This window comes from Phaethon lepturus, unplaced genomic scaffold (assembly GCF_000687285.1).
Source record: "Phaethon lepturus isolate BGI_N335 unplaced genomic scaffold, ASM68728v1 scaffold21521, whole genome shotgun sequence".
Taxonomy (NCBI): Eukaryota; Metazoa; Chordata; class Aves; order Phaethontiformes; family Phaethontidae; genus Phaethon; species Phaethon lepturus.
This window is the reverse complement of record NW_010518716.1, coordinates 1-16,351: the sequence shown is the minus strand read 5'-3', so window position 1 is coordinate 16,351 and position 16,351 is coordinate 1. Positions and strand designations below refer to the sequence as shown.

The 16,351-nt window shown below is 42.4% G+C and overlaps 1 protein-coding gene across 1 annotated transcript in view; it reads left to right on the top strand.

Annotated features, from left to right (window-relative positions):
- JAKMIP2 (janus kinase and microtubule interacting protein 2) overlaps nucleotides 1-14,198 on the top strand; it is a 20,881-nt gene extending 6,683 nt beyond the window's left edge. The window contains exons 3-12 of the mRNA XM_010296828.1: nucleotides 1,868-2,077; nucleotides 2,989-3,087; nucleotides 4,978-5,124; nucleotides 6,912-7,052; nucleotides 8,321-8,377; nucleotides 9,288-9,407; nucleotides 9,875-10,003; nucleotides 11,011-11,094; nucleotides 11,397-11,459; nucleotides 14,058-14,198. Of these exons, the coding sequence (XP_010295130.1) occupies nucleotides 1,868-2,077; nucleotides 2,989-3,087; nucleotides 4,978-5,124; nucleotides 6,912-7,052; nucleotides 8,321-8,377; nucleotides 9,288-9,407; nucleotides 9,875-10,003; nucleotides 11,011-11,094; nucleotides 11,397-11,459; nucleotides 14,058-14,198 (1,191 nt within the window). The remainder of the gene's footprint in view (nucleotides 1-1,867; nucleotides 2,078-2,988; nucleotides 3,088-4,977; nucleotides 5,125-6,911; nucleotides 7,053-8,320; nucleotides 8,378-9,287; nucleotides 9,408-9,874; nucleotides 10,004-11,010; nucleotides 11,095-11,396; nucleotides 11,460-14,057) is intronic.
- The last annotated feature ends 2,153 nt before the right edge of the window (nucleotides 14,199-16,351 follow it).

Genomic DNA, 16,351 nt, shown 5'->3' with positions numbered 1-16,351 from the left:
ATGTTGTTGTGGTTTTTTCCTCCAAAGCAGTACCCCCAGCCACAAACATGGCTATGCAAGAATTTCCACACCTCTGCCCCTTTCATACCAGGGGTGACCAGACTGTGATGATTCTGGCTGGGTCCTGGTTTTAGCCTTCCTATCAGCTCCCAACTCCCAAATCCCAATTTTCCCTACTCTGCTGAAAGACTTCAGCTGATATTGAAGTAAATCTGTGGTCATCCTAGAAAGGAGCATAAAAAGAAGAAAACAAAAATGATCTTAATGAATGCAAGGACATGTGAGACATTACCAAGTTGCTTGTCTAGGAATGTGCTAACTTTTTATGTCAAATGAATTTCTTTTTACTGAACCCATCCTTTTCAAATTACTGTTCTCTGTATGGTGGTAAGAAATCTCCACTTTTCCAATTGATCCTAACTTTTCACAGCCACTCACTTATGGCTGCATCCTGGTTTTGCTGGGATAGAATCATAAAATCAGCGTTCTGTTCAGGAAAGCTGCGTTTCTGAGAAGACTGCTGTACCTGCTACTGTGAGAAAAAAGTTGATTAAGACACTTTGTTTTAGTTCATGGCCAGCCGTGGTGTGCGGGTGTCCGTAGTGATCAAGGCCTCTAGCAGTCTTGAGATAGCCAGGTGCTAAAGCTGGGAGGAACGGAGGCTAAGGCAGCTGACCCAGGCTGCCTGTGTACTGGAGGTATACTCTTGTGTTGCCAAAATGCTCAGTAACATAATACAGACTAGTAGTGGTGGATTCTTCTCACCTGCCCTCTGAATTTTGACAGCAGAAGTATTCTATACCATAAATGTTGCGCTCACTATAAACTGGGGAGTCTTCCGGGAGCGGCTCTCTGCCTGCATGGCTGCCATCCCTGGAGGGTCTCACCCATCACTCTGCTCCCAAGGCTATCCTTTTCAAATTACTGTTCTCTGTATGGTGGTAAGAAATCTCCACTTTTCCAATTGATCCTAACTTTTCACAGCCACTCACTTATGGCTGCATCCTGGTTTTGCTGGGATAGAATCATAAAATCAGCGTTCTGTTCAGGAAAGCTGCGTTTCTGAGAAGACTGCTGTACCTGCTACTGTGAGAAAAAAGTTGATTAAGACACTTTGTTTTAGTTCATGGCCAGCCGTGGTGTGCGGGTGTCCGTAGTGATCAAGGCCTCTAGCAGTCTTGAGATAGCCAGGTGCTAAAGCTGGGAGGAACGGAGGCTAAGGCAGCTGACCCAGGCTGCCTGTGTACTGGAGGTATACTCTTGTGTTGCCAAAATGCTCAGTAACATAATACAGACTAGTAGTGGTGGATTCTTCTCACCTGCCCTCTGAATTTTGACAGCAGAAGTATTCTATACCATAAATGTTGCGCTCACTATAAACTGGGGAGTCTTCCGGGAGCGGCTCTCTGCCTGCATGGCTGCCATCCCTTCTCCCTGCGCTGGAGCTGTGCCGCTCACAGTGTCTGCCAGCCAGCGTTCGCTGCTGGGAGTATGCAGCTTGTGACCACTGTCTGGGCTGAGTATAAGTCTGCGTACTTTATAGTGCTTTAGTATTAGTTTTATCGTTTTATTAAATCTGTTTCTATTTCAACCCATCTGAACCCTTTTTTCCCCCAATTTCCCTTTCTCGGCTGAGAGAGGGTTTTCGGGGGATAGAGCAATTGCTAGAGTTTGGCCCAGAGGTGGGCTAAACCAAGACAGGCTGAAACCTCAGTGTCTTTTTTTACAAGCCTGGTGCAGTATGATATAGCAGATTTAAGTGGTAAACACCACTATTAAGTAAACCACGTACTACTAGACTAGAGAAGGCTGAAATGCTGTTGACTTTACATAGTAATATCATTGTTCTGGTGTTTCTCTCATTCAGATGGACGAGATCAAGGCTAAAGACAGGATCATATTTTCCTTGGAGAAAGAACTGGAGACACAGACAGGCTATGTGCAGAAGCTGCAGCTGCAGAAGGAAGCTCTGGATGAACAACTGTTCTTGGTGAAGGAGGCAGAGTGTAACATGAGCAGTCCCAAGAGAGAAATCCCTGGAAGGGCCGGAGATGGTTCAGAGCACTGCAGCAGCCCTGTATGCAGGTTTTACTGGCCCCAGCAAAAGAGGAACATGGCCGTGTTTCTCTTGCTTAAATGTTTTTCTCAGGCCCTGGGAAAACATTCCCACTCTTACCACAGAGAAGTTATGTCCATAGATTCTTCAGAGAGAATGCTAGTGGGACAAAGTTTAGAAGTCTGTTTTCTCAGTCGCTCTATTTACAAATATAAAACAACTTAAATACTTAGTGCCCCTTTGAAAGAATCATTCCGTGAACATAACTACCTGGATAGCATGCATCCTCAAAAACAGATAGAATTGGGAGGATGTGCAGGGAGAAGTCTGGTGGGGGAATCCAGGAGACTCTTAGGAGATCCTCCTGTTTCTCTGTCTTATTCTTGACATATACAGCCCTTGCTTGCTATTATTTACAAAGCATGCAACTCACTGGTTGTGTGACAAAATATATGATGTTTACACAACAAATGTGTATATATACACATATTTACACATATACAAATGAGGAATAAGAAAGTAAATGCAATTGATACCAAAAAGGGCGTCTGTACTTTTTTGCCTGACATAGTGGCTCAGCAAATAGAAGCAGTGTATAGGAAAAGGCAATAAAAATTAGAATCTTCTAGCTTTTTGTCTCTTCTTCCCATTTGTAAATAGATGTCAACATCTGTTTGGTTGCTTTCTCTCTTTTTTTTTTTTTTTTTTTTAACAACTGGAAAATTTCAATCTTAAAGTATGCCCCAAACCAGATACTTTCTTCCAAAATATTTTTTTTTTTAGCAGCATGTTCAATATTGTAAAAATCCATAAATATAACTTGTTAATGACGACAGCTTAAGTTGACTGGTGTGTAGCTTTTGAGGATTCTTCTTTCAAGCATGTATTTTGAAAAGAATCACTAATTGTATTATGTTGTTGCCAATCAACAGGACTTGCGCAGAAACCAGAAGAGGATAGCAGAGTTGAATGCCACAATTCGGAAGCTGGAAGACAGGAACACCTTGCTCGTTGATGAACGAAATGAACTGGTGTGTGAACTTTGCGCTATCAGCCTGAGGAGGTCAGGAGCCATAGAGAAAGGCAAAGAGAGGAGGATCCAAGGATGACAGCCAGTGAGGAATATGCCTTTTCCATCCCTCAAACTAGTCACTCAGGAGGCTGAGGATGATTTTTTTTTTATCCTAGAATTAAACAGTAATTTCATTGAAGTTACAGGAGTACAAAATCACAACAGAAGTTGAAGCAGAGAGTCTTCTAGGTTTCTGTATGAATGCTTATGTTTCCTCCTTGACCTTTTCAGCATACAACAGTGTATGGTGAGACTTAACCTGTAAATGAAATAAAGTCTGTAGTCCAGTATTTGACCAGATTGAGAACAGTTAAGTATCAGATCTAGGAAAATGGACAACGGTGAATGGATCCCTTTATCTGATTTATTCCTAGATGGTGACACCCATGTGTTGAAGTCAGCACTCTGGCTTTTTAATCTCTCTGTATTTGTACTTCTGTGATTAAGGATGAGGGTGGTGAAATTCGACTCTTGATTTTTTTTTTTTTTTTTTTTATTCCTGAGATAGAAGTCCTAATGCACTCCTTTCATATAAATTTAACTGGCTTGGATCTCCTCAATGTTCTTAATGTAATATTTGCAAAATAATGTCTTATCAAGATTGCAAATTATAAATTTGTTCAGTTATTGAGAAGCTCTTAACCCCCAAATTTCTTTGATACTGAATAGCTTGGAGTCTGATGAGTCAGCTTGATTAGCTGTTGCATGTCATTAAATATTCAGGGTATTTTTTAACAAGGAAAAAAATAATTTTAAAAGGCTTCGAAGCTGTATCTTGCACAGTGTGACTACAATGAACACGTTTTGTTAAATGTGACCAGGAGTACTGCTGGAAATGCCATACACTTTAAGATACAGTTGGACCAGCAATAACTAACCTCATTCTTAGGGTAGGACCAATGGTTGTTTTGCCCACAACTGTGCTGATCAAAGATGTAACCACTTCCTAGTTGCTTCCCCCTTTCCTGTTAGCAGAAGAGATCTTCAGGTACTTGCTAACCTGATTCAGACAAAATCTCTGGGTTAGTTTAAATAGCTCGGTAAGATGATGTGATGATGTAAGTAAATGTGGTTAACTGTCCTTAATAGCCATTAGAAAACTCTCACAGTCCTTTCCTCAGCAGAACTGCAAGGGGCAGGAACCTCTCAGTGATGAACAGTAACACAGAACTGGGACAGTGCCTTTGTTAGGTAGATCATCTGGACACAAAGATGATGTCTTTCCACAGCCACATGCCATCTTCCTTGTTCTCCCTTAGAAAAAGAAATTATATCTATAAACCTCACAGTATTACTGGATGTATCTAATTTTTCAGAGGAAGAGATCTTGGTTAAAACTCTAGTTGTACCAGTACTGGAACTTCCAAGCATGCCCTAAGATACCTTGCTATCTTATGGGATTTGTTGTTTAAATGTTATGTGATTTCTTCATTAAAACAAAGTTCATTGTGCATGTGCACAAGTATTTCACTGTGTGGCATTAAAAACCAGACTTACAACTAGGTTGTTATTGCTGTGATCCAAACTGAGTTGGTACCTATGCAAATCTGTCTTTCAATGAGAAAATCAGTGGGTTTCTTGCAGATAAAGCACAGGTCATTTCAGACCTTTGTAGCAGCTTTGCAGTGCTTACACAGTGCTCAAACTATGTCTGAGTTTTCCCATAGCCATATTTTGGAAACAGGTATGCAGAATTATGGTTTCAGATTTATAGATAAAGTAAGTAATGGAAGCTGTAAGCATCATTTCCATTTTACTGGGACAGTAGTCCTACAGGGAGAACAAAGGAGGGAGAAAAAATATCTTTTATTTGGATTATTTACAATTATTAATTGTATTATCAATCCAGTTGAAGCGTGTCCGAGAAGCTGAGAAACAATGTAAACCTCTTCTGGAAAAGAACAAGTGCCTCACGAAGAGAAATGATGAACTTATGCAGTCTTTGCAGCGCATGGAAGACAAACTGAAAGCAGTCGCTAAAGAAAATATAGAAATGGTTGGTACTGAAGACCAAAATGAGGATTACTGTATCATCTATGTTATGGTGGCCACATCTGCATAGTGTATGCATGTATATACATAGAGAAAATGTGTTGTATATAGCGTGTAATACTATTGATGAGATATAGAGACCTAAGTATGGCTATATAATAGACTTACATACTATAACATTGTGTATTATGCATATATGTGCAATATATTTAAGTGAATGCATAATCATAGTCATTAATACTATCCCAGAATGTAGAATTTTGAGTTTCAATTGTTTTAAAGAAAAAGAAAAAAAATAGTTGTATCTTTGAGTTATATCCCCCTGGGCTATTTTGCATCTGGAACTCAAAAAACAAGCTGTTAAGAGCAATGATTACAGCCAGCATGATGTTCATCTTTCAATGTACATGTTCTTGTTAGAGCCTATGATGGCAAAGTATGGTTCTGGTCTGCCACTGAGCACATACAATCTCTCCATAAAACATATGCATGGCAGATGGATATGGGAATGGGAGAATGGTGATGTTACAAATTTGGCTAGGGTTATAAATTTCACATATCAGGGCTATACGAAGCAAGGTCAAACCAGTTATGTCTGTAGATCCTTCAGACAGAATTGCCCTGAGTATCAGTCAGAATCCAGTCCCTATGCATGCACCAATGTTGCTTTCACATTAATGAAAAAAAAAGGAGGTGCTAGTTCTGGTTTGCCAGATGTAAGCTGGCAGGCTGAGAAGACTTCCCCTGCTAAGTGTGTTTGTGTGTCTTGTCTCTCTGGCTTGCAATAGCTACTGCCCTCATCTTGAGCAGGCTGACTGTTCCGCAATGGATGCAGCTTTCCTGCTGATTAGGATGAGATGATCAGATTCACTTTCTTGTCTTACAGAAAAAAGGCTTTAGTGTTACGAGGTTAATCCACTTTAAGACTGCAATTTACCCATGTCCAGAAGACAGATAAACTTATTGCAGGTGTCACGGGTCAGAATTCTTCTTTCACAGCTGTGGTAGCACAGATAACAGCCCCTTGGGCTCTCCTACAGCAAAGAGAAGGGACTTGGGAATCTGCATGCATTAGACGTCAGTGGGCAGCACCACTGGGGCATGTATGTGCACACAGCACATATGTTCTAACTTAGCTCCCTGACATCTGCTCTTTACAGTATAGATGCCCAAATTATGGAAGTTAGCAAGCTGTAGGTGGCTAGAGTAATTGTCATGGGCTGTACCCATCTCTTCTCCCACATATGCTCAGGAGCAGTCAGGACGTGAACTTCTAGTTAAAATAGATGCGGTACCACGTTTCTTGCCTTTTTTTGATTCTGACTGGATGCATGTCTTTCACATGACTAAAGCATGTCTGTTTCCTCACTGTATATGGTCATATGATGGGTATCAGTAAGGGCATGGGGTTATAGGAGTAGATACTATTTGCATACCCTCTGGACAGGTAGGGGATTCAACTATATTTGCCACGTGTTAGGGCATCTTGGTGCATGGCAAAGGAAGAGCTATGGTATATGACCTTTAACGGCTGCTGTAGAGGCTATATTGCCACACAGTAAGTAAATAGATAAAGCTTTGTTGTTCTGGTTGAGGAACTCAGCCTTGCTGTGCTGCTTTATTGTTGAGAAGTGCTGACAGGTATTAGAAAAGTTATAAAAATGGTGTAGCTGGAGCTACTTAGGCTGTACAGTTTAAATGAAAGATGATGTCTAATTTTTAACTGAAAGGTGGTCTTTTTGTCTTTTAATTGGTGGATCTTATTTTATCTGTTGTTTCTTTTTACCACAGAGAGAAAAAATGACATCACATCCTCCTCTAAAGAAATTAAGATCTCTCAATGACCTGGATCAGGCTAACGAGGAACAAGAAACTGAATTCTTAAAGCTTCAGGTCATAGAACAACAGAACATAATTGATGAGTTAACAAGGGTATGTCTAGAGCACAAGGAAATTAGGAATGATTCCTGTGTACAGTTCACCACTGATAGTATTTCTTCTTATAACTGAGGTCTGAGGGTTAATATCTTATGTTACTTTTAACACCTGCAAATTTTTAGATGTAGGTGTGTGTGGATGAAGTTTAACTGAATTTCTAGTGGGGCATCAGACCTTACAACTCAAAAGTATAACTCTTGTGTGTGAATTGAGCTCTAGAAATGAACACAGACTAAGAACTGTGGAGCTTGGGAAGTTACCTACATATTCACAAGCCAAGCTGTGCCAAGCTGTTTTACCATTATAATTAAGCTACCATGAAAAAGTTTCCTTAAGAGGCAGGCACACAGTGCAATATCATGTGCTGGAAAAGTGTGTGCTGCTAGACAGTGGTTCACTAGTTCATTTAATAGTGACAACCCCTTTTTCATCTCACTTTGCATTATGATGTTGAGGGGAAGGAGAAAGAGACTCCAAAAGAGGCTGTTGCCTCTTCTAAGACATCATTGCTAGGAGTGGCAAGATCAACACTACTTATTGCAGCCTTCCAGGACTTAAACAGAGCCTATAAGAAAGATGGGGATAGACTTCTTAGCAGGGTCTGTTGCAACAGGACAAGGAGTAACGGTTTTAAACTAAAAGAGGGCAGATTTAGACTACATAGAAGGAAGAAATTTTTCACAATGAGGGTGGGGAAACACTGGCACAGGTTGCCCAGAGAGGTGGTAGATGCCCCATCCCTGGGAACATTCTAGGTCAGGTTGGATGAGGCTTTAAGCTACCTGATCTAGTTGAAGATGTCCCTGCTCATTGCAGGGGGTTTGAACTAGATGATCTTTAAAGGTTCGTTCCAACCCAAAGATTCTATGATCATTTAATGACTTTGAGACAGAGGCAGCATCTCCTCTGCAGGGAAGGCAGACAGCCTCTCATACAAAGCCCAAACCAGTCCCCTGCAACAGGCCTCCCAGTGATTTTAACAGGAAATCCATGAGCACCTGTCATTTGACAGCCTGTCAAGGCAACTGCACAAGGGTGGGTTTTTTTTTTCAGATATCCCATCTTCCCTTCTTTAAGTGGTTTTCAGCTGGCATACATACAGATTTGGATATGAATCCTCACTTCCACTTGGAATCAGATTCCTGTTTGAATGTATGAACAGAGACACGGTGGAAGCCCGATAATTTATTTCCTCTGTAGATTTGGCCTTCTACAGCTGCAAACAAGAGAAGAAAGAGTAAATTTCTAATCTTATTTTCTAGGACAGGGAGAAACTAATTCGTCGCAGAAAGCATAAAAGGAGCTCAAAGCCAATTAAGGTAAGAGGAAAAATTGCTTGTAGCTCATAAAAATACTAGTAGGCTCTATAGGAAAACACATTTTAACAATCTGATTAATGAGAGATTTGTGGATTATAACAATCTGCTTTAGTGATTGGGTTTATAAACACCTTAGTTACTTTGGGAGAGCTTTTTAAGTCCACTTTGAAATTCAGTTAAGGGTGTGTAGCTATTTTCAGTTTTACTTTCAGCAAAATGGGGCCTAGATGTGTCATCACATTGTTTCTATATGGGTTTTGAAGCAGTACACAGCAGACATAACTGGGAGACAAGGACTAAAAAGCATTTTCATCAGTCAACTTTGTTTCTAATCCAGAGATTATAACATGGGAGAATATGGCTATTATCTTCACTTGGAAAAGTATGAACAAAAAAAAAGATAGCACATGCAGAAGGTTATTAGTATCTTTGGTACATGTTTTTTGTGTGATTCAAGATTTAGAAGGTTCCCTGTTCTGCACACATTTCCAGCTCTTTATGGTGTTATCTTTGCACACCAGTCTGCATATTGATAAATGTCTTCTGAACAGTTTTGGGGTTAACAAACAATTCTCTTGCCTTCCTGCAAGGGCAGAGACTTTTCCTTTAGGCTGTTGCTGCTCCCATTATGTTTTCCAAGTCTTAGATTGAGACAGATCCTCAGCTCAGAAAAATTAATCAGCAAACTCATTCTCCACCAGCACAAGACCTAATCTTCAATATGGCTCCTTTTGGGTTTTGTTTGGAGATGGTAGTTGCAGGGGTAGCCCACTGCTCTTTTTTCATGTCTTTCCTGTTTTAAGTAATCAGCAATGTGATTTTGAACTAACCTTCCCTGCTCCCCACCCCTCAGAGACTCATGCTACCTGTTTCTAAGGAGATTCAGAAATCATGTTTTTCCCTTCTTTAGAGACATGTGGTGGATACAGTTTTTGGGTACGATGATGATTCCATGGACTCTGAATCATCCTCTGTGGCATCGTATAGAACAGACAGAACACCAGCAACCCCCGATGATGATCTGGATGAGGTAAGATCTGACTCTTTCCATAATCAAGGACAGGTTTTCCAGAGACTTTGCTTCCAAAACAAGTGGCCAGGCTCTCAAAAACACTTAGGTTTTTATAGCGCATATTGAGTGATAACTTCTTCATTAAGTTTGGCCTCAATTTTGGTTAGTGATATACTGAAATGCTGAGAGGTTCTTTCAAAATCTAGTTGATAGAGTCTACAGCTATGACTTCATTGCAATCAGGTATTTTTTTCCTCTCTCTCTTCAAGAAAATAAACCTATTACATTTCTTTTAGCTTAAAGACCTATAAATGCTGTATAAATTCCACATTCTTATTAACTCATATCACAGCAAGCTCACTAAAAAAGCTATTTGAATCAAGACCTGTAAACCAACTATTGTGCTTAACAAATCACGCTTAGGTTCTTTGCTTTGGCAATGCTCTACTGTCTGGTTCTTAGACATGTCCTTTCTCATCCTTCAGAGTTTAGCAGCAGAAGAATCAGAGCTGCGGTTTCGACAGCTGACAAAGGAGTATCAGGCCCTGCAGAGAGCATATGCACTACTGCAGGAGCAGACAGGAGGTATCATAGATGCTGAAAGAGAAGCCAAGGTCAGTATTTGATTGAGGGTAAAAGCATTTCATTGCTATCAGGACATACAAACCCCTCAAAGTGACATACAAGGGAATGGAGTTGCACACAACATCCATACAACTGAGAGATGTCCATTTCACTCATTTGCTGAATACGTTCAAAGACAGCAACAATTAAGAATGGACACAATCACGCAGTTTGCAAGGGGCTGTCCTCCACCTGAACTTGAAAACCCTGCAGTTAGGCAGCCATGCCAAAGCAGGCAATTCTGCAGTTTGGCACAGAATCACAAGGATTTTCTCATCTTTTGCTAAGATGTGAAAGGACTGGTTTTAAAGGTAAATGGAAGCCTGTGGGTTTTCACAAAGGCATGTATTGCAACAACTTTAGGAATATTCACCTGAATGTTTCTAACAGAGACATGCAAATTACATTCAAATTTGAATCTGATGCAGACTACAGTAAACCTTCCAAGGCTAAAACTGTTGCCCTCCTAATAAAATCGTAGAATCATTCAGGCTGGAAGGGACCTCAGGCAGTCTCCAGTCCAAACTCCTGCTCAAAGCAGTGTCAGTTGTGAGATCGCACCAGTCTGTTTAGCACTTAGTTGAGTCAGCTTTTGAAGACCCCCCCAGGGCATCTATAATTGCGTCTTTCCACTACCTTTTGCCACACTCCTCTACTAAGCACTTTTCTTCAATTCAGTGACTGCCCCTTACAGGGGTCTTTGAGCAAAGCCCATCACCCGAATACCTGAGCCTGGGTTTCACTACTGTAATGCAACACATGGTAATAATAGGCTTGGGTGGGGAGAGGGGCCTGATCTACCCCTCTGTTCCCTTGTATCATCTGTATGCCAATCTGAGGGATGGCACAAAACATTGCTAAGCCAGAATTTTTCTAACAGTTACTCACTTGGTGGAAGCAACAGCATAAATCCAGACTCTGCTGTGTTTGGTTTCCTTTTAATACCAGTCACATTGCTGGTTTTGTTGCTGTTTAATGCTGTGCCTGACTTCAACAGGCTCAGGAGCAGCTCCAAGCTGAAGTCCAGAGATATAAAGCCAAAATAGAAGATCTGGAGAAAACTTTGGCACAGAAAGGGCAGGTAAGCACTTCTAGTGTATTTTCTTTTCCTATTTTGAATCTTACCTGCTCTGCTTACAAAATACCTAGCACAATTTCAGTATAGACTTCCATGAGATGTAGTGTCGCTGTTTAGTAAACAGGCAGTTCTAGGGAGTTCAGAAGCCTTGCTACAGCTTGGTAGACTAATATGTTCTTATGCTGTAAACGACAGTCCATTCCTGTAGGATTTTAAAGCTTGAATATTGTGGCTCAAGTTTTCAATAAACATGCCCATTCTCATGGAGTTTGATTATTCTGTAATAGTACTGCTTCATCCAACAGGACTCGCACTGGGTGGAAGACAAACAGCTATTCATTAAGAGGAACCAAGAGCTTTTAGACAAGGTATGTTCCCAAGTTTTGCGTGTTCACTCTGAAGGATCCTGTAATATGCTTTTTGGACATGCAGTCTGGTACTTACAGGTGTAGTATAAGGATATAACAGCAAAGATTAATATGGACAGGGTAACATATGGAAAGACAAGCCCTCTCCAGCTCTGCTTAGGCACTGTTGTTGCTGGCAGTTGCTGATGCACCAGCTCTGCTGGTAAGCTCCAGCCTGAGAGCTGGAAGCTCCCTTCATTGGTCTGGCTCTGAGGTACAAAACTTTATTCCAGTAGCATTTCACTGAAGAGTCTGCTGCTGCATTGGCAGGATATTTTGAGTTTAGCTTCTGGGTGTGAAACAGCAGTAGACATACAGACACTTTCTAGCACCAGGACCCTTTCATACTCCTAGTCCCTGTGTATTCTGTATATTTTTAAGGCCTTAAAGTCATCTCTAGGTCCAGTGAAACTTGTACTGGTCAGTCCCTTGGTACATTTAGGAATAGCACCTGTTTGTGTGTGTATCTATATTTGTATGTATGTATATATTTTTAATCATGGAACATAAGGATACAAAAGACCTCAACATTGCTTCTATGTCACCAACAGTAACAGCAGTGGCCATATGTATGACTGCCATCAGCAAGAGGCCATAACTCCCAGCACCAGGTCTCCTGCCTTCTTTCACCTCTTCAGATGAGATTTTATATAATCATAGAATAGTTTGGGTTGGAAGGGACCTTTAAAGGTCATCTAGTCCAACCCCCTGCAATGAGCATGGGCATCTTCAACTAGATCAGGTTGCTCAGAGCCCCGTCCAACCTGACCTGGAATGTTCCCAGGGATGGGGCATCTACTACCTACCTGGGCAACCTGTGCCAGTGTTTCCCCACCCTCATTGTGAAAAATTTCTTCCTTCTATGTAGTCTAAATCTGCCCTCTTTTAGTTTAAAACCATTACTCCTTGTCCTGTTGCAACAGGCTCCACTAAAAAGTCTGTCCCCTTATTTCTTATAGGCCCCCTTTAAGTCGTGGAAGGCTGCAATAAGGTCTCCCCAGAGCCTTCTCTTCTTGAGGCTGGACAACCCAAACTCTCTCAGCCTGACCTCATAGGAGAGGTGTTCCATCCCTCTCACCATTTTTGTGGCCCTCCTCTGGACCCTCTCCAACAGGTCCATGTCTTTCCTGTGCTGCGGGCTCCAGAGCTGGACACAGTACTCCAGGTGGGGTCTCACCAGAGTGGAGTAGAGGAGCAGAATCCCCTCTCTCACCCTGCTGGCCACGCTGCTTTGGGTGCAGCCCAGGATATAGCCCCCACCTCTGGGCTGCGAGTGCACATTGCCAGCTCATGTCCAGCTTTTCATCCACCAGTACCCTCAAGTCCTTCTTGGCAGGGCTGCTCTCAATCCCTTCATCCTCCAGCCTGTATTGATACTGGGGCTTGCCCCGACCCAGGTGCAGGACCCTGCACTTGGCCTTGTTAAACCTCATGAGGTGCACACAGGCCCATGCCTCAAGCTTGTCCAGGTCCTTCTGGATGGCATCCTGTTCCTCAGGCATGTCAACCACACCAGTCAGCTTGGTGTTGCCTGCAAACTTGCTGAGAGTTCACTTGATCCCGCTGTGTCATTGATGAAGATATGAAACAGTACTGGTCCCAATACTGGTCCCCTGAAGGACACCACTTGTCACTGATCTCCATCTGGACATTGAGCTGTTTATTAGCCTGTGTTTCTGCCCTTCCATAAACACACCTAATAAGTCTCCAGCCCTGTGCCGTCCTTCCCCATCCAGACAAACTGACCTAGGGGGGCTCATTTGACCTCAATCTTACCATGGTCCCTAGCTGTCCTTGTTTCAGCCCTACTCAGAAAATCTGACTGCAAATTATACATCCTGGCACTGGCTGGAGACTTGCAGAAGAGAGCAGGCTGAGGAGGTAGTGGTAGAGTTGTCCACAACAAGTAAGCTATAGACAGTTGGCCAATGGGTGGTATTTAAGTCTATCTGCTAATTGACAGAACTACTCTTGTGGGGTTGCTTGCTGTGCTGTTCACCCAAGCACTTGCATGGGGTGGGATAGCTGCTCAGTAACTGCTTCCACAAAGAGAGCTCTTCCTGCATGCCATCTGTACTTCATGTACTATACACTGGGAATCTCTAATCTAGCCCAAGCTCTTCTCCAGGGCAGCTGCAGCTGTTTCTGTGTCATCCCTGGACATTTATCCACCCTGCTCAGAGTCCTCCAACAATGGTATCTCCACATCCCTCCCTAATCTATTCCAGTGCTTTACCATGAGAGCAGTGTCTTTTATAGCTAACGTAGACTAATTAATAGCTAACCTGATATCTCTGTAGAGTTAACTTCCCTGCTGATCTTCACTAGGATTGGATTGTTTTAGGAAAACCTCCAGCCTAAGCATTTTATTATGTTTATGAGGTTGATGAGCAGAAGTTCACCTGTAAACTAAAGACTCACTGAGATAAAACAGCAAGTAGTGAATCATCTCTAGAGTTTGGATTTTGCACTGCCTATGCTACCTGAACTACTACTCACCAAATATTCCATGTTTCTTGTAACAGTCACACAGATCCTGAATTTACATATTTCTATTAGATAGAGAAACTGGAAGCAGAAAACAACCGTCTGCAACAGGAGCTGCAGGATGCCCGAGACCAGAATGAGCTGCTGGAGTTCCGCAACCTTGAGCTGGAGGTGATGGATGAGCTCGTTACAGTAGAGCTGGTAGCAAATTAAACTAGTGCACTTGCATTGGACACGCAACTTTAATCAAGTGTTTACACCAGCATTGTAAATGTTGTACATTTGTTACCTTGTTACATCAGAGTAACAAATCAGGGCCAGCATTTTTAATTGTAAGCTGTAGAAATGTGTCAGTGCTCATATCCCGGAAACAGTAAGCTCCATACTTGACTGGTTCACCAGTCTGAGGTGAGTGCCTAGTGTGCATAGATAAGTTTAGCTGATTAATGTCAGTGTGGCTCTTAGTTACCACACCTGTGGGTATATTTTTTCTAGTACTTTGGAGCAGTCTGTTGTCAGCATGCTTTGTTCTTACTGCTGGTGTGGAGTACAGATGTCCAGTGCTGGCCAGAATCTAATAAAATTAACAGAAATTAATTACATTTAAATTAACCAAATAAGCAAGGCTTAAACCCCATCCTTGTGTACTTTGCTCAGGGCTGCATCCTGGTTCACAGCTAAGATTTCTCCTGAGAATAGGCATCCAAGGTTTGTTGGTTTGTTGGTTTGTTTTTATGAACCTGAGCAGATCTTGGAGAAGAAAGAAATGTTGAGCATACTTTTATCTCTAATAGCTGAAGAGTAGAGTGTTCCTCTAAGAAGTCAGAGATGCAGGTACAGTTCCCTCTTCATGGTCTTCAAAGACCTACTTTTCCCCTATGAAAATCTTACTGCTGATCTATAAACTATACTGGCTTTGTTCTTTTCCCCTCTTTCAGCAAGGGTGATGAGACAGGAGTTCAAGTTTCATTGAGAGTGCTGCTATGAGAAGTGCACCTCTCTAGCCCTGTGCTTGAAGGACTGGAACTGTTTGAAGTTTAATTCAGCAATGATCAATGAAATTGCATAAGCAGTTGTAAGAGAAAGTATCAGAAAGCTGTTGTCTTCCAGTACCACACCTGTGGGATAAAAGGGTTGTACCTTGTCCCCTCTGCCCCAGCGAATTTTTACTTCTTTTCTCTGTGAGGACTTGGCTGTGAGGGGAAGGGGGGCTGTCCTACCCAAACCAATCTGTACTGGGCAAATAGAGCACTCTTCGTTGCAGAGGAGAAACGTCGTGTCAGCTCCTGCAGCAGAGGGAGCTGAAGCCAGGCCTGTGACAGCCTGCAGGGCACTCCGGCGCTGCTGGGATGTCTGCAGATCCCCAGTGCTGCTGATGTGGACTGGCTTGTGCTTGCGGCTAGCAGTGCCAGTTCAGCCGCCCTGCTGTGAGCACCTGAGGATGTCTAGGGTACAGAGCCACGGTGCTCAAGAAATGCAGGCTCCCTGGACAAGGGTTTGCAACAGCTGAGGCATGTTTAGATTTAATCTCTCTGTGCCTCAGCTTCCTGCCACTGTTGTGGAGATAAGACACATTTTATACAGGGTGAACGTGGTCTTGCTCCTACAGCCTTTATCATCGTTCGTGCCAATGCCGGCATGTGTGAAAAGCCAACAGTGCCTGCCTCTGTGCATACAGTGCTTGGCCTGGAGTTGTCCTAATTTATGTCTGGAGGCTGTAGGCCCTGGCACAATGAATAGCGACAGCCTATCTGCCCACTTGCAAGCACTGTCACTTTTGCAGGCACAGGACACATTCCCTGTTGAGCAGCTCTCCTCATGACCTGTGTTAGGTAAGAAAGGTCCCTCAGGTGACATTGCAGATCGATGGAGGAGCTCCAGGAGCCTCTGCAGGTGGCCAGAGGGCTGGGTCAGGCCTTGATCTCCCTCTTCGCAGGCTGCCCCTCATTACAGATTCTTGTTACGAGCATGAGCCGACAAAAACTTCCAGCTGGTCTTTTTCTCCAGGATAAGCTGGTTTATTTCTCAGATGTTCTTTCCAGTTGCTGTCTGAGGCCTTATATACTTGCCATTCAGAGCTTGTAGGTAACACAGAACCTTTCCTGCCTCTCATGATCAGGGCTGTGACAGATTTGTCCCTTATTTATAGATCTTCCCACAGTTTTACCTGACAGCTGTGTTTACATATGACATGGAACTGGACTGATAAGTGAATTGCTGTTAATGAAATGTTCATAAACCAAAAATGTATTTGAAAGTGAAATTTGATCTTCACTTCTGTGCTTGCCTGAATACCTGAAAGGGATGAGAAATAACATCTTCAAATTTTTATTTTTGTCTTTGGTCTTTTAAAACTTTTAAAAATA